The sequence below is a fragment of the Lasioglossum baleicum genome, chromosome 10 (assembly GCF_051020765.1).
Source record: "Lasioglossum baleicum chromosome 10, iyLasBale1, whole genome shotgun sequence".
NCBI lineage: Eukaryota > Metazoa > Arthropoda > Insecta > Hymenoptera > Halictidae > Lasioglossum > Lasioglossum baleicum.
In genome coordinates this window covers 2,914,628-2,933,415 of record NC_134938.1, presented here as the reverse complement: position 1 = coordinate 2,933,415, position 18,788 = coordinate 2,914,628, and the positions used below count along the sequence as shown (strand labels likewise).

At 40.3% G+C, this 18,788-nt stretch overlaps 1 protein-coding gene across 2 annotated transcripts in view; it reads left to right on the top strand.

The window, feature by feature from the left end:
- The window catches only part of Ubl3 (ubiquitin like 3), a 126,494-nt gene extending 112,820 nt beyond the window's left edge, over positions 1-13,674 (top strand). For both annotated transcript variants that reach the window (XM_076432424.1, XM_076432425.1), the window contains 2 exons: positions 717-881; positions 4,837-13,674. In XM_076432424.1, coding sequence (XP_076288539.1) covers positions 717-881; positions 4,837-4,901 — 230 coding nt within the window. In that variant the 3' untranslated portion in view covers positions 4,902-13,674. The remainder of the gene's footprint in view (positions 1-716; positions 882-4,836) is intronic.
- Positions 13,675-18,788: the final 5,114 nt, after the last annotated feature.

Sequence of the window (18,788 nt, the reverse complement as noted above, 5' to 3'; positions counted from 1 at the left end):
AATTATGCTTTATTCGCAGCGTTAAAGAAATACATTTCACAACAGAGACAGAAAGAGACGAATCATATTACAGTATGTTAAAGTTTCATCTTGAACTTCCAATTTTTTTATTTACATTGGAATTCGATTTGTATGATTGAATAATTTCTTCCGGGATTGGTATTTTCCTTGTTTGTGCGTTCTCGAAACGAGCTACGTCAGCAACATTATTTTCCTCGCATCCTTTCCGTTCTTCAGGGCAGAAACATATCCGTTGAATATTCCAATGTTTGTCCTCTCGTTCCGAATATATCCGACTATAAAAATTTAGTGGTTTTTAACGCTACATTATACATTATTCGACCGTCCTGCCTCGACTATTCATCGGCAAATGGCCAGCCGTGGAAAGAACAATCGGGAAAGAAATTCAGAAACCCGGCGAACCGAGGTCCACGGGTTTCCACGCAGATGTTCGTGACTCGTTCATTATCGGAACGTGAAATCCGGAAGAGGGGTTCAAAATAAAGGGTGAATTTCACGTCCGTCAGGGCGGAACGGAGGAAGGGGACCGTCAAGATCGAAGCACCCGATGTATTCACGTTTTTCCGGGCCAACGGCCGCGAAATTCCCTTCTTTCTTTCTTCTCTCTCTTTTTTTTTTTGCTGCGGGTACCATGGAAAACCCGTGAATATCCGAGGCAAGGTCGCGTTGCTGATACCAGACTCTTTGTCTTTCAGACTGGGCGGAAGAGGCAGTCGCCAAAGCGGAGATCCTGCGGTTAATCTACCAAGGCCGTTTTCTACACAGCAATGTCACGCTCGGTGCTCTTGGGCTTCCCTTCGGAAAAACCACGGTGATGCATCTGGTCCCACGAGAGAATCTTCCCGAGCCTAATTCTCAAGGTAAATCATCAACGGCCCCCCGGCCCAGCAATCCTTTCTGTCCTGTCCACTGTCGGAAAGGAAACTGGGCGGAGATCTTTTTTCTTCCCGATTTCTCGTCGACCAACCTCGGCATTCGCCCTACCACAACTAAAGGTCGATTTATACCGTCCACACAGACTCGGAACGGTTCCGTTCAACAACGATCAGATCTTTTTTTCACGACTCCTTCGAAGTTGATGAACGATTTTTGTTTTAAAAATATTTCAGAATAAAATAAATGATGGCTTATGAAACTAGAGGGTTGAAGCTTTAAAATGAGTCGAAATTTGTTATCGTACGATTATCGCAGTTTTAGAGACAGGCAATTTTTCAGGAATCTGGTATTTAGCGTTCAAATACTTTTTGGATCCACTGTACGTATTAAAAATCAATACGATGCATCTCTTTTTATTGTGACCACGGTGACACAATATTTTGCGATGTTACTTCCCTTTACTTTGTTTTGAATCGATGAAACCATGCCACTGTTGCCGTTTATACCAACAATGACGTCAGAAGTATCGATGCAACTAGCGTCTAGCTCGTATAACACATTTAAAATTGCATCTTGTTTGGTTTCCCTATGTGTCGCCGTTCCTCTACGTTTCTCGTCGCTGTTTACCGTAACTCTTAAGTTTATTGTGTGGGAAACAGTTATTTTTCTCAAAACTTATAAGACTTTATCCAGAAACTATTTTTGTATGTTTAAAATTTCTTTTTAGAAAGTATCCCATAACCTTTTCATTAATTCTAAAATTCCAGCTGACCTCCCCGAGGTTGTGCTGAAATGGCGTCGGTCACATTTCTGCTTATTGATCCATCTGAAACTAAAAATTCGTTGACACATTTTTTAAACGAAGTCTTGGGTACAGTTTTTGCGGGAATAATACTTTGTCTTTCATGAAGAGATCAACTCTAATTGATTTAATGGTAATTATTTTCACGGCGCTCAGGTTCGATTAATTTCTACACTAGATGAATATAGCTAAGAGAGAATCTAATTGATTTATTTGACTTTTACCAAATCTGAAATAGTTGTGAATAATTTAAACATTTGAACAGGCACATGAGCACACGGCATATTGTTAGCAGACTGCGGGTCTTTATGCAAAATAAATAATGTTGTGCATCGATTCCAGGCGCGAGCTATACGTAGAAGCTGTACATAGACATTTATTTATTTACTGTTTCACCTACTAATGTTTGCCACGAGTGCATCAAATCCGCAGTCTAATTATTACTTAAAAATTGGAGAGAATAAAAAATGTCCCTGATGTAGTTTACAGAGATCGACGTTGCGGAAATGTTCGTTTCGTTTATCAATAAATACTGAAAAGAGACTAAAATGATCAGACATGGCGAGTAACCTCTTGAATTTTATAATTTCACAAAATTGAAATGATTCAACTAAGGAATGTTATTTATACCTCTTCTACCCTTTCTTGTCCTCCGCGCGTAATGTAACACGTCCGCAAACTTGTCGAAATTGATCGGTCTTCAGGAACACCAGCGAATGGTCTCTTCCTCTGTTTGAATGGCAGTAATACTATCCACTTACGTAATAGGAAAGTAATATACAAGTAATAAACTTAATGCGTTCGCCACAAACGATCGAAATTCGTCAATCCACTTATCAACTCCCGAAGTAACGCGTGAAAAACAACGTTCTCTATTTTTAACGAGACATTTTCGATATGGTAAACAATGCGCCGCGGTGGCAAACTTTTTCAAAATGGCGCCGCGTACTCCAACCCTTATCGACGTGGCAAATAACGAGCGAAACTCGGATTCGCATTCACCCGTTACGCGAATCACGTTTCCCCTCTGTACGGTAACCTTTGTCAAGTAATTAGATTCAGAGCAACAGCGGATCCAAAAAGTATTCGAGTATTAAACTGTCCGTTCGACAGTTCGATATTTGAACTGTGATCATTTCGTTGGCAGAAATAATAAAACTGGTCTCATTTTAAAGCTTGAGACTTCTTCTTTCAAACGGCGTCGCTCATTTTTGTCTTCCCTGGTAGAATTTATGGTTGGTCAACGGTGGATATGGTTTTTCTATCGAATAATCGTATAAATGCTACCAGGGTTGTGCCCGAGTTTGGAAGAAGCTCTGTGCCACAATTCGAATGAAGTTTTTACCGGTTACAGGCTTTTTGTCGAACGGTGAACGCATGCATTTCCAGCCCGGCGGCACAGACAGTGTCAGCGAGATAGCCGACTGACAAAGTACCCAAAGCCCAAATCTCCCGTGTCCACCATTCACGATCCATGATCAACGCCCGCCAATCCTGTCCCAATCTCGAAAGTATGGAGCAAGAGAAAGAAAAAACGGAATCACAGAGGTGACGGTACTGTACGTCCGTCAGATGATGGTTAGGCAAAGAACACGGTCTCGGTGTCTCCCGGTTCCCCTACTATCACACGCACGCTTGCTATTGGCTGAAGACAATGATCACACAACGTCAGCACAACCTCTCAAACCTGTAAAGTAATTTCATTTCACTCTGTCTCGATATCACCTGCCGTCTTGTCGATCTGTGTCATTGGTAGACTGCGGATGTTTTGCAATTCCCAATTTTTGTAGGCAAACTCGAAGACAGTGGAATCTTCTAAAGTTCTATTTCTAGTGGGAATAGCCTTTGTAGATCCGAAACAAATACAAATAGTAGCTGTGCTCAATTCTATCGACTTTAATATTGTTGAATTCTTTGACAATTTTCGCAAGCCTTAGAATGCATCAAGATTCGCAGCCTACTCGTCAGAGCTGAAGAAAATTGCTTGAAGAAAAATTCCAATACAATACTATTTTAAAAACTTTTAACAAATATAATATTTTATATTATATATATATTTTTTTTTTCAAAAGTCCATGTATGATTTTAGATAAAATATAGTGTTTACTATTTGAAGTAGCATTTTACCAAGCTCTGTTTGTCATCGTCTTCGGCCAATAGCGACGTTTCATGGGTGGTAGGGGAGTCAGGATCTCCGTTGACGTCACTGTTCCACCGACGTACCGATAGTGGGGGTAAATAGTGATGTCACGATCCGTGCTGTAGGATCCTCACTCTCAGCAGAAATCGCGACATCGCCATCAGAATTAGACTACCTTATAGCTTCGTGACGTCACTTAGGTTCTGACTATAGCATTTCTCCCACTATCCTCGATCTGGTAACGCTGACGGACGCGCAGTACCTAAATTGTCTCATTCGCTTCTCAGAGTACATACTGTCTCCTGACGAATACCTTTTACGCTCGCTAGGCACAGCAATTCATAACGATACTTATCCAGCGTTTCCTTCGCGGTGGAAGCGGAACGGAGAAAGAAAAATATTACCCCGGTTTACGGTCCGCTTGCGGAAGCCGAGGACAACTATCCTCCGCCCCGCGGAAAAGAATTGCGACTCGTCGCGGCGGAAACGCTGCGTTTAGTTGAAATGATAAACGTGTGCGTTGCATCGCGACACGCACGATTCCGGGTCGTATGGCGTCTCTCCCTCTCTCTCTCTTTCTCTCTCTCATTCGAGTTTTTATTTCTCCTTTTACGAGGCAGCGGTCTTCGGACAAGTCCCGAAGCAGTAACGCTTTACGACATTTTTGTTTGCTCACGAGCATACGGAAAATTAAACAACTCTCTTCCGCGCGTATTAAGACACCCGGAAAGCGCACGACCCGAGTTACTCCTAATAGACGGACACCTCGCGCATTTAACTCGCTACCATTTGAACTGTCACATATATGTAGCTAACGTCCGGTATTAGGTTGCCGTCCGGCGTTAAGGGAACTCCTCCTAAAGGTGGTATCTCCTAAGCGCGTCTTCCCACTTCTCCCCGGTGATCGATCGAACGGTGCGTCGTACGAAACGCGATTTCCCCCGGGATCAGTGAAAGTCGACGGACCTACGGTAACGATGTCGTCTCTTTGTTACAGATCAGAGGCAAAAGAGTAAAGGCGGCGGAAGTAGTTGCTGCTCAGCTTCCTGTCGCATATTTTAAAAACTCACCGGCTGCCCTGGATCCCGTGAGGTGGTACAGCGCGAACCAGCGCCACGCGTTCAGGCTGAGCCAATGGTTTCTAAGGTTTTATGCTGATGTATAATTGTTAGTGGCTGAGCTCGTGAGCAGTGTAGCGGATCGAGAGACGAGAGGAAAAGATCGAGATCGAGAACGAGAACGTACCGTTTGTCACCGATCGCGCGAGAACCGCGGAGAAAGAAGAGAAAACAGCGACGACGACGACGACGACATTGATGATGATGATGATGACGATAATGATGATGATGATGGCGCACCGTCGCGCCGTCCCAGGCAAACGACTCAATCGTCGTTCGCGTTGCGTTTTTTAGACAAAATATTCCGAATTGGGGGATCTTGGTCGTCGAGCGCGTCGATCACCGTGGACGGAGCAAGATCAACGCGAGCCGGAGCCAAATCACAGACGTATCGACACACACGTACACGCGTCCACGCACACGTACACACATACACTGATACGTTTACAACCACATGACTGTCGGTTAGGTTCGCTGAGTAAAAGGGGAGTACAGACACGCAACAGATCGCGACCGGAAACGTGTCTTTGGGACGCGTGACGTCGAGACGCGTCCCGTAAACTTCGAGACGAACGTCACGCGTTCCGAGGTGACTTTCAACGTGACCCCTTTCTCACCGCGCGCGCATCTTTGTATCGCCGTCGCGCGATGATGGGAGAAATGACGAATAATGAAAAACTTGATGACGAGATGACGTTCGAGAAGTGATCAAAGGTGTGCGTGTCTGGTCATCGAGAAACGCGGACGGGGATACGCTCTCTGTGGTCACGGCGCTACAATGCTTAGAAACTCAACCACTATCCGACTACCGCAGCGTTATTATAGTAATTTACGTAGAACGGGATCGTGTGTGTATGTTGCGTGAGTATGAGAGTGTGCGTGTCCGCGTTTGAACGGTCGAGGAGAGAGTAAAATTTATGTTGTGATATGCAGGTAGTGAATATATTATATATATACATACTATTATTAAAATATTTATATATATATAAATATATATACATAAATATATCTATATTTATATATATTATATATACACCGATTATATATATATATATAAATATATAATGGTATGAGACATGTTGACACACAGTTAAACTCTCATACACGATAGACTTTATTATCATGAATTTAAAGTAATATTATGACGCCACTTTGAGAGTTTAGTATTTCTGGATAAGATTACAGAGGAAACGAAACAAAAAAAAAAAAGAAGAAGAAGAAGAAGATGAAGTAACGATGAACAGATTGGATCTCTAATGGTAGTTATGATTAAATAAAACAACAAAAAAACTCAAATATATTTCCTGTTAGATCCTTCGTGTCCCACTTTCCACAACTGCACCCTCGATTCAATCTAATTCCGTGTACATCTTGAGAATTTTTCGAGCATCCACACCTCTCCTGCCACCCCCTCCTTTCCGTTTTCCCTTCTTTATTCTGTTTCCACCCGTCCAATTTTTAATCGATCGGGCCTAGAACGTGATTCGTCAGAGCCAACGATCAATCGAACGTTATAGGGCGAACTGTAACCTATACAGAAGTATTGATTATTATATAGTTAGGTACAACCAAACCGTTTATGATAAGTTGGTAGCCTATTCTATACTCGATCTATACTACTACTGTAATGTAACTATGACTCTTACCGATGCATAACACGTGTATATATATATAATGTTCTTACGTAGTGGAAAAACTCATCGGAATGAAACAGTGGAATCGTGTTATATTTAATTTATTCCGTGACGGAACCTCGCACATCGTTTCGCGCGTTCGAGAGGTCTCTTCTACCATTTCGGTATTCGCTCGACTCATGAACCCGTGCCAGGCTCGAACCAACGTGTACGCGCGTCCATCGGTGTCCATTCTCCCGAATGGAAAACGAAATAAACAAATAAATAATGCTTGTACAGTTACACGTCCCGCCGGAATCGATCACCGAGCCGTGAAAAGGTTCCACGCGAATTTTAATGAAATTTCCGTTCGCGAACAGCGTCGCGTTGAGAAAACGAAGAACGATGCAGGAGCGAGTCTCGTCGAATACACGATGATTTCCGTTTAGTCTCGTCCTTGCGAGATCGATCCCTTACTGAAATCTTGGATGTTCGTTCATCTGGGTTTCTTCGAGCTGTTTGCGGCATTGTATAAAGAAAGTCTCGTGTTGCGAGGGCGATTGATATATTCGTGACAGAACATCGGAATTCCGATTGTAAATTTTGATTTCTCCGTGTCGCGCGAAATCGAAATGGCGGGCTACACCGAATCACGATTTTATTCTACGTTGCCGATCGAACCGTTGGAAAAAAAGATCATATTTTTATAAACCAGTTCGCAGGAAGAACGATATTATTGACTTTCCCATATTGGACTCCGTGTTTTTATTTGCGTAGCAATCTGATATATAAGTTTTTGACGATCCGGATACACTGTGTGTATACCTTAAGAAGATTTATTTATGTAAGAGAGAGAGAGAGAGAGAGAGATGTACATAGGATGCTTTTGATAATGTATCAACGATTTCGAAGGATCGTACTACGGTGGTGTTTTTTTTGTAACGATCCGTTTTCCCGGAGCGGCGAGAGATGCAAAATAAAAGACCAGTAAGGGATTAGGTGTATAAAAAAAAAAGAGAAAAGAAACACAAGTGTGTATTGTTTTACTCGAGAATTCGATTCCGTACGCGATGCGACGCGATCGAGAACGCCTCCGAACGGGTTTATGGGACTAGCGAACGCCAACGACTTAGCATTTTATTATACCTTCGACCGATTTTGCGATCGGTGATTTAATCGAGGTTTCACAAGTACCACCTCCGTTTGTTCATACCCTTTCGTTTCTTTCTTTTCTATTCCCCCGTTCGTTCAGCTCTACGCCCCTTATCCTCGTCCCCCGCCACCCCCCCCCCCTTTCTCTTCGTTTCTTTCCAATGGAGTAACGTTAAGTCCGTAGATTATCTCTGAAACGCTGTTTATAAAGTAACAAATTGTTTAGCGAGTAAGTTTTAACAAAGTTGCGAAAATAATAAAAAAAAAAAAATAAAAAGAACACACATCACACGAAATAATATTACGTGGACTATCGGGAGGAAGGAAGCGCGCCAGGCCACAGGCATGTGTAGCTCGCCGGACGTTGGCTGGGTTCGGACGGCGATCGATCGATCAATCATAATCTTCGATCGTTCGCCGCGATGTCTGGACGAGAGTCGAAGATTTCCGTTTGTCGTACTTGATCGCGAGGGAAAAAGGAGAAGGAGAAAGGGAAGAGGATGAACGTCTCGAGAAGAGGGAGATGGAGAGAGAGTGAGAGAGAATGTGTGTGAGAAAGAAAGCCGCTCTGTAATAAGCTTGTTGTACAGTTCCTTTGACGTTGCAATATTACTTTAAAATCTTGGGAAACAACGGTATAGTAGAGGAGGAAGACAGGATCGAAAGGAAAAAGAAGATCATGTCGCCGGAAACCACCGTTCGCCGCGCGACCACGCGTGTTCCCCTTCGTTCCGAATTTTACCTTTTCACGTCGTTGTAACGGAATAGAACGAGATAAGCGACGCGCTATACTTTGTATAAATGCAGGAGAGAGAGAGAGAGAGAGAAAGTGTTTGTGTGTGAGAGAGAGAGACAAAGAAAGAGAATCACGGAACGGAAAAAAGAGAAATCGTTCCGCGTCGAGCACGCCCGACGCGCCATTTTGCTCTCCGCGAGATAAGATTTCGAGCGTTACCCTCCTCTCCGTTCTTCTCTTTCTCTGTGTCCGTGGTCGAGCAAGCCCGTTATTCTTTGTTCGTTTCGTCATATTTTCTAACGAGCACGATCTCACGCGACCAACCATGAGAGAACGAACTGTCGCGTACGCGAGAACGAGAAAACATGGCGGCATGGAATAACTTCCCGGAGATCGTGAACCGAAGAGAGAGAGAGAGAGAAAAAAACACGGAAGATTAATTTGTAACGTTGCATAGTGTATTATATACAAGACGAGAAAGAAAGAAAAAAACGAACAAAATGGATAAGAATTATTCGCCTCCGACTCTCTTTGCTGTTTAAACGAGTACACGAGAAAACGAGAGAAAAAAAAAAAGAATGTGCGAGATATCGAGGATAAAAAAGCTATGTTGAATAATAAAAAAAAAACACTATAAATGGTATTCTTAAATGCGGAATGCAGAATTGAACGAGGCGATTGCGAGAACACACGTACACACAGTCTACAAAAGGAAATATACTCACATTACATCATATCAAAATTCTAGTGGATAAGAATCAAGTCATAGACGTTTATTTGTACGCGCGTCTCGAGAGAGAGAAACGGATATGGTTCTCGTGTTCGTGCAGCAACGTACAAAACGATGAGAGGAGGAAGAAGAAGTGAGCGAACAGGTGTTTTGGTTTTTCGTACGACGTGTTGCATCGTGTAAAGGGAAAAATTACAGGTTTACCGTGTATCATAACGAACGTTTTAGCACGAAACGAGCCGATCAACTGGATTTTTATTGCGTGTAAGAGATAGATCGAAATCCTCGACGCGTGGATTGTCCATTGTGCGAGAATAGTAGTTCGTTTGGGACTCGTATAATAAAGAAACACACGACACAGACACACGACACACACACACACACATATATACGAACACGAACACACTAACAACACTGAAAAAATGAAAAGAGAGATGTTCTTTGTGTTCAACTAATATACATAGAGCATAATATTTTTCTGTTCTGGAGAAAAAAGAGATATGGTCCCGTCGTGGACGAAGAATAAACTGTCCCGCCTGAGAAGTTCTCTTGTTTTTGCGACTCGAACGCTCTACAATCAATTCAATTCATCCTCGGAACGATCGATCGATCGAGTTCACCGGTTTCATCGTTGATCAGAGTTGGCCGGCAATTAATTTTCCCTAATCGAGTAAAGCGCGTCGAATCTTTCGATCGCTCGAGTGTTTACGCTAGCCGAGGCCGAACTAATTAATCAGACTCGAATCGTACATGAAGTTTCCGATTAAGTCCTGTCCCGCCCAACTCTGTCAACGGTATCCGTCTCATTCCGGACATTTTGATCGTCAATCATTCGTATCTAAATACCAAACGTCATCGATCATCGTATTAGTGGATCATCGAGATAGAAAGAGAAAAAAACACACAGACACACACGAGAGAACAAAAGAAATATAGATCGATCCTCTGTTACGCATTTCGGATCATTAAGAGGAGACACGAGATAATCATGCCGCTGCTAATTGATGAGACGAGTCGTCAAAGTAGATACATCAAATAGATAGAGAAAAAAAGAATCAAAATGAACAGACGAGATCATTCGCAAACGGGATACCACGGACAATGAATTCCTAATACCTGGTAAGAGATTGCTACAAATAAACTTAACGGCTAACACTTCACTCGTAAACACATTCCACGATTCATACGGATCCCCTTTCCTCTATCCTCTTTTGCGTATGCAATTATTCGCGACAGTTGCTTTAACGAGTTGACCGGCGAGAGATCTTTTTCTTTGGAATTGTACACAGCATTCGGAACGAGAATGGGATTACTTATCATTTTGGAGCGTCCCAGTCAGCAAAGTCTGCTCGAGCAGATTATCATTGAATGTCTTTTTTAATTTTGGTCCAAGCCACGCTTGGAGCAGGATTTGGCCCTTGTTTGCTCCGAATCTGTCAACCAAAACCTGTCGGAAACAGATGGCTCGGTGTTTGCTTGCAAAGTTTGCTGCCAAATTCGTACCACGTCAAGAGCAGATTGCTTGCTGGAATTGTTCTACTATCTTAACACTTTACCTACCGGAAGCCTATTAATAGGATTTTAAATAATTGTGCTGTACCAAAAGAAAGCATGGACATCTTCTTTTACATCGCGATCTTAAATGAAACTGTTAGATGACGTTACTGAGGGCGACTTGTTAGTTCGCAATGAATATTGCTGTTGCTATTGAAGATTCCATTAAAAAGTATTTAGCCATGTACCATAGATTTTTCAAAATTATGCAATAATCACCGGTCGGTAATGTGTTAAATCTCGCCATTAGAACGTCCCAGATATAACATTACGAATTCGAAGGTCCTAAAGTCGAGAATTGAATTTAACCCTTAGCAGTCGAGGGCTTAAAATTAAAAGTTGCTGTACCATTATTCGCAATATTGTTTAGATTATTAAATATGTTGGTGTCTAATCGATTACTAAATCTTTAAGTATTGTATGAGGTGTTGTATCAATTGCACATCCATGAAACGAAAAGAATCGTGTACAGTGAGTCCTCGACTTACGCGGATTCTTGCAAGCGAAACAGAAAACCAATTGCGAACTGTGAAATTCGTTTTCCGATTATCAGAACGGTAGCTTTGTCGGTACAAACACTGTTGCCCGATACAAAGAAGCTCCCGGCCACATTTAATAGAAAAGCGTAAAAAATCAAATTAGAACGCAGTAAGTTCTGAAAAAGGATTCCGCTGTTTAATTGAATAGTTCTGGGAATATGTGTTATTGCAGATTATCTAATACTTTAAATGCAACAAATCAATCATTGTACTATACAATTTCTACATAAAGATATTGTCGAGGACTCACTGTACCCTTAGAATAATTTCTAAGTCGGAAGAAATTGAAATAGCTCCGAGTGCAAAGGGTTAAAATCGTCCACCAACGGTGTGAAAAATCAAATTTGCAGGACCGCGAAATCACCATAAATCCGTTATACATCCTGGGACACCCCAACATTCAGGAATTGACTGTTCGTTTCCGCTCGGTTTCGTAATTATTCGGTGGGCCTTCGCGATAGTCAGCGTGTTAAGGAAATTAGAAATAGTCGAACTGTCTGTGTTAAAAGTTGAAACGCGATCGTAGACCGTGCAACGGTGTAACAATAATATCGGTTCTGTGACACTCTAGAAAAAGAGGGGGAGAAGGAATAATCGAAAAAAATGAAAACCGGCGCGTCACGTGCGCGCGCGCGCAGTTGCATCCAACCGCGTTGTCTCTGTCGAACGTTGAGATTCACGATTCTCGAAGTGAGAGTGAACAAAAAGAGGGGGGAGGAAAAAGTGGTGAAGAAAGTGTACAAAGCGAACTATATAATTTTGATACAGAAATCGGGATGTATAATTTACTGAAAATCCGCGGAACGTTTGAGAAAACCTGACGCGTACCACTTAGAATCAAACAGCGTTGTTGTATAAAAATTCTGATCGCCTCTCTGCTGTCTTCGTGTGACTGAATGATCTTCTCGGGATCTTTCGTTGTTTTTTCAGTTCGCAACTGGTCCGACCGCTGTATTTTTCTAGACGGTAAACTAGTCCGTACGATTCACGTTGTAGGAAGTAGCAGATACGTCTGGCGGCTGGCACGGATGATCCTGCGTAAACGCGTCGGTCAAGATTTATTTAAGAGCATCGATCGCGAGCACTCGATGCACGATGTTGCGGCTATCATGCGCTTTCCGTTTACGAGAATATGTATCGAACGGTATCAGTACACTCGGCTGGACCTCGTAAATACATCACGCCCGGGCAAAAGCATTGCCTAGTAGCATTTATGGTTGGTATTTTATTGGGCCTTGGTTGCAACATTGGTTGGTTAATCGTTAGAAAGGTTGGTACGGACGATAAACTTCTTCTCGGTTATTTTATTTTATCTGGGCTACTAGATACGTCGACAAATTTGAATAAAAATATCTAACAAACGAAGGCCCGTTCTGAAGAAACCTAAAAGAGTTTACCAACGCCTTGCCTTCCCCTTGGAAAATGGAAAAATTAAAGAAACAAATAAATTCCACATTTTTGTTGACTGCATAAGAGCTAAAGTACGTTCAAACCCCTAAAATCTTATTACCCCGACACATTAGAGCCTCAATATCGACGCACGGTATCAAAATCGTCGTTTAATTACTCAGTTCTGGGCGATTAAATTAGATGAACAGCTGTTAGGAACAACGGAAAGAGTGTGCACCAGAAGTATCTCTAAAATGTGTTTCAAAAAATTGATAAATAAAGCACTGAATAGTCGTAAACATCGTCAATTATTATACTCGTAAGAACGTTCGAGGATTAACGCTACTACCACTGTCTAATTTCCATGCACAATTAAAAACGTAAAGGACCAATGCAGCAAGAGAAATCCACTGCTTTGAGAGCAAACCCGCGGGAATGTAAGTAATTCTTGACCGATCGGAATTACGAGATCGCCTGCCGAAGCCGTGACAAAGACTTGTTTCCGCGTACAAGACGAGATCAAGACGAAATAAACTTTCAACAGAATGGAAATAAATTCACGCGATTCTGTTCGTTGACCATAATTCGGTTTCCTTTTGTTTCCCCAATCACTTCTGTTCACGGAATGCGTAAAACTTGAGAAGAATTTAAGGTGTAGAAGCCACGTTTCTATGTAACCGCGTATATATATATATATATATATACTTACTCCCCGGTTTCGAGTTAAAACCGTCTTCTAATCCTTCGACAAAGGAGAATGTATAAAAACGTTTTTCAACTTGGCCGTCCTGCATAGAATATGGCAAATGTTATATGCATTATTTAAAAAAAAAAGCTATCCTACTTAATGCCGTAACTGATCGATGCGTGTAAATTGTAACAAAAGAAAATGAAAACCATGAAAGAGAAAGAAACGATCCAACGTACTAACTCTGAAGGTGTAACGAAATGTAACACGCAATAATTTTTGTAGACCTTATGTTAATAAAACCGATGTTAAGAAATTCTGCTATACTGATTGACAAAGATAATTTTAGAGAGAACGACGACATGTCGAAGTGGTAAATCTCGTGAATAACAAGCATTTATATATTTTTGTACCCAGTCAGCAAAATCTGCTCGCGCAGATTATGATCAAATGTCTGCAATCGTACTTTGCGAGCCAAAGGCGGCCACTTTGGTGCCGAACCACATTTTCTGCTGACCAAAACCTGTCGGTAGAAAGAAAATTCCATGGCAAATGCAGGGCAAAACGGGAGCAGACCTTGCCCTCGTTATGGAGGGCGGGTCGGTCGCCCTAAGAGCAAACCTAATCTCTTTCTGAGAGTAAATATCCAGCAAAATCGGAGTAAACCTTGCTGCAAGAAGGAAAATCGAATTTTATTTAAATTCCTAAGTTATATAATTGTAAGTTTTATGCATTGTCAATCATTTAAATATTTACAAACCTCAAAATAATGACTAGACTGCGAATCTTTGTGCATGTATGGCAGCTGAACATGTTCAAAAAATTCTGGAACATAAAATTCGATAGAATTTAGTCTACCACTGAAACTAAGATTTTATTTAATCCCTCTTACTTAAAATTTACCTACAAGAATTGAAAATTGCTTAAAAATCCGCAGTTTAACAATGACAATAACGACTTTGCCCGATATTTACTCCGAAAGCAAGGTTAGGTTCGATCTCAGTGCGACAGACCTGCCCTCTATAACCAGAGCAAGGTCTGTCCTCCATTTGGTGCCAAATTCATACCAAATCAAAGAGCAGATTGCTTGCTGGGTATATTTGTATTTATATATACGTATGAATATACATTTATATCGACGATTATTTTACGATACATCTGCGTGTTATTGAAGCGTGAGGAACGTTGACAATGAACAATGGCGAACAACTCAGAAATCCCCCATTAAGTTCACATTCGCTACGCAGAACTTGATTTTCCGTCGGAACGAACTTCCTGTAACGTATCGTTTGACACAACTATCTTATCGTATGTACATCTAACATATAGAGTAAGGAGTATATCACGCTATAAGAACAGAATGATGACAATGGTAAATGTTTCTAAGACGAATTCATCTAGCGATAACTATCATATTCATTCGCAGGAGCATACCTTCACCTAACTGTATACATATTCATTTCATACCCGAACGCATCACTATTACAAGCATTCTGAATTCCATTTGGCTTTCTGATTTACAGCGTTTAAGTAATATATCTCACAATTGATACGGTAGTCGAGGTATAAATCTGTTACTAGTGGTGTAGCTTCGCAAGGGGTTGATTTTTCGCGAAAAGATCGATGGAAAGTCTGGTGGATGAAGTTTTTCGCAACTCAACATCTGCTGGATTCCTGTACTATTAAACAGAGTCGGAGAAGAGTTCGTTTAGTAGCTACAGAAAACTGAAACTCGCACAAAAACATTTAAACCTAGACTTTGCCCTTGATCTTTCTGCGAAGCATCGCATACTTGTCGATCGAGTACCACTAGTGCTGAAACATTCTGTACAAGTCGTTTCAAAAGCACGAATACAAACCGCGCAAGCTGATGGAACTAATTGAAAGAAACAGACAGTTTATGCATTCAAAAATATTGGAAAAATTTAATCATACTATTATATTATTTTCAATCTACTGCACATGATGATTTATCTCACTTTTCTTACGAATGAACGATTTGTTCGGACATTTTCCGTCCAAATGCCGAGTGTTTAACACTAAACCGACCGACCATCGAAAGCGACTGATGTGTGTATAGTATTACAAAAATAACAAGATTAAATTTATTTATATTTTGTGCGATTTTTACTATAATATTTGGATAGCAACTAAATCACGACCTTTTGTTTCGTAATTCTTTTATTGTAACATTACAACCTCACTCAGCGACTATTCCTTTCGAACTGTATATCATTGGAAAGCTCTGAATTTTGCGATTAATTTGATAGAAAATACTCGTGCTTAAAAGATCTATATAAATGGTTTTGTTGGAAAAAATGTGGAGGTCGCGAACTTACTTGCCAACCTAATATTAGGTTGGGTAAAAAGAAATCCATTATTTTTACGTTATCTCAAGCGGAGAAATGATGGATTTCTTTTTCCCCGACCTAATATTTACTGGAGTCGAAGAATATATTCAATAAATTTCCATGAAGACGCCTTTACAGTTTCAATAATTGTCAAATAAAAAATCTAACATGGGTCGTTTGACCCCTCGTGGTAGGTTCAGTGTTAAAAATACTAATTAAGAATTTGTCTGCGCAGTTTGTTTCTTGTTAGGAACTTCGTTAGCCTGTACAGATTGTGAATGTGCTATTGAAACGGCCAGTACATTTTATTGCCACTTTCAGGTAAATACTCGCATGTAAATAGTGTGACGGAGGACTAAATCGAATAACAATGGTCTTAGACTTTATTTCGGCGGAATACCTGGGCAGATATGCATACATTTCCTTGTCCGTCGTGCAAAAACAAACAGCAATCAACTTCTTACAACAGGGCACAGCGTAGCGATGCTACGTCGTGGCAGGATCCCTCTACATAGTCGAAACAAAGGGAACGTAATGTCGACGAGGAATAGACCTCCCCGGTGCACAGTGGAAAGAAAGTGCTGCATGATTGTTGATAATTTTTAAATAAGCGAACGCGTTGAGACGACGTTTGCATACTGTGCCGTCTTGTAATGAACTTGTCTCTCTCTATATACAGGGTGTTCGGCTTCAGATGAGACAAAATTCGAGGGATGGAACTTCACGAGAATGTAAATTGATAATCGAATATAAAGAGAACGCGATCTGGGTTTTGTTTTTTAGTTATCAACCCTTAGCACTCGAATGCTGACTCAGAGTCACCACTAAAAATTTGTTGTACCATTATTCAAAATATTGTTTACATTATATATTAGATACGCTACTGTGCAAAAGAAAGAAGCACCCAGTATAATTGTGAGATAGAATGACGAACAATATCTTTATGTAAAAATTGTATTGTACAATGATTGATTTATTGCATTTCAAGTATTAGATAGATTTTTCACAAGAATCCTTTTCCAAAACTTACTGTGTCCTTATTTGATTTTTTACGCTTTTCTATTAAATATGGCCGGGTGCTTTTTTCTTTTGCACAGTAGTGTATGTTGGGATCTGTCCAATTACTACACATTTAAATATTTTATGAGTATATTAATTTCATATCGAATGGAATTATTCTAGATCGGAAGAAATGTTTAATTCTCGAGATAAAATAGCTCCGAGTGCAAAGGGTTAACAATTAGAGTCCATCCGTCCCCCATTTCACAAACTGAATCTGTCCCTCGGTGCCTAATTGACACAGTTGTAAAAAGATCGATGAAATAACAAGGTAAACAGTTATTTTTCGATGTGCTTTTTTTATTCAGACTGATGAGCATAACATTTACACTCTTTGGTTTCTCGGTTAAGTGTGTCGCATTGAAAAAATGAAAGTCACGAAGTTTCAAGAGAATTTAAAAACAAATAACAGAACAATATAACTTTTTTTTTGGGAAAACCGCGTGTCAAATTGATACGAGGGACGGACAAGGGTTAGCAACTTGAAAACAAACCTGAAACCGCATCTTTCTATTCTCGATTTTGATATTATATCGCTCGAAAGAACCATCTACATATGTATTAAGTTTTCTCTCATTCGTTGTCGAACACCGTATATATACGTATGTATATCGAGTTATTCGGAAACTTATTGTTAAGCTTGCGTTACACACCTCATTTGTAAATATTAGATATCATATTTTTGTCTGTAGCATAATGAGGATTTTAAACCTGCAATTTATTCGGTTTATATAGTATACAGGTATTAGATAAAGCTGGAAACAATAATGGGGAAATGGAGCGTTGTCATTACTCTCCGGCTTGTAAATTATGTAATTCTACATGTGAAATAACATTTATTATAATACGCAATTTCTTATTGTAGTTATTTCCAATTCAAATGTCGTTCAACGTGCTGTAATTGAAATAATTGATGTGACAAAGTTATCAACTGGGGCAGTAAACAATGCTTAATTTACACTTTGTTTACGGTAAGTATAGACATTCTCTTATTATCGAATTTAGTTATTTACAATTCGCAGCTTTATCGATCTCCGTTGACGCGATATCAATTTAACACTCAGACATTTATTTCTTGTTTCCAATAACGATAAACATGAATTCCATATAATATTGAACTAACAATCAGTATATAACGATTCATTATTGACAATATCGCAAAAATTACATTGAATAAATTTCGTTTAAAATAATATGATGTAAAATAACCAACTCATTTTCTCTGCGTCATTCTAGAACGGTACAACATCATATATGTATGCATCTTCAATGAATAAATAAAGACAATGTAATAAGAAGTAAATCTGCCTATTTATTTATTGAACCACCACTCTTTCCCGCACGTCCGATTTGTTGTAGAGTGACAAATTTACACCAGCCTAACTTGTCATCGAGTTACACTACTGATTTGAAATTACGAGAATATCAAAACTACGAAAAATAAACATTTTTGACAGTCTGACTTGTCGTTGAGTTGTACTACTGAATTTCGTGCCACCTCCTGCGATATCATGTTCTCCTAATACAAAGTTCAATTCTCGAGGTTTTCGAAAATTTTCGGCCGTCTGACTTGTCGTTGACTTATACTACTGAATTTCGTGCCACCTCCTGCGATATCATGTTCTCCTAATACTTTCTCATTTTCGAGTTTTCGGGAATTTTCGGCCGTCTGACTTGTCGTTGAGTTATACTACTGAATTTCGTGCCACCTCCTCCGATATCATGTGCTCCTGATACTTTCTCAATTTCCGAGATTTTCGCCAATTTTCGACCGTCTGGCTTGTCGTTGACTTATACTACTGAATTTCGAATACCTCCTTCGACATCATGTTCTCCTAATACAAAGTTCAATTTTCGAGATTTTTGAAAATTTTCGCCAATACTCGACCGTCTGACTTGTCGTTGACTTATACTACTGAATTTCGAATACCTCCTTCGACATCATGTTCTCCTAATACAAAGTTCAATTTTCGAGGTTTTCGAAAATTTTCGGGAATTGTTGGATTTGTAATAGGAGAAC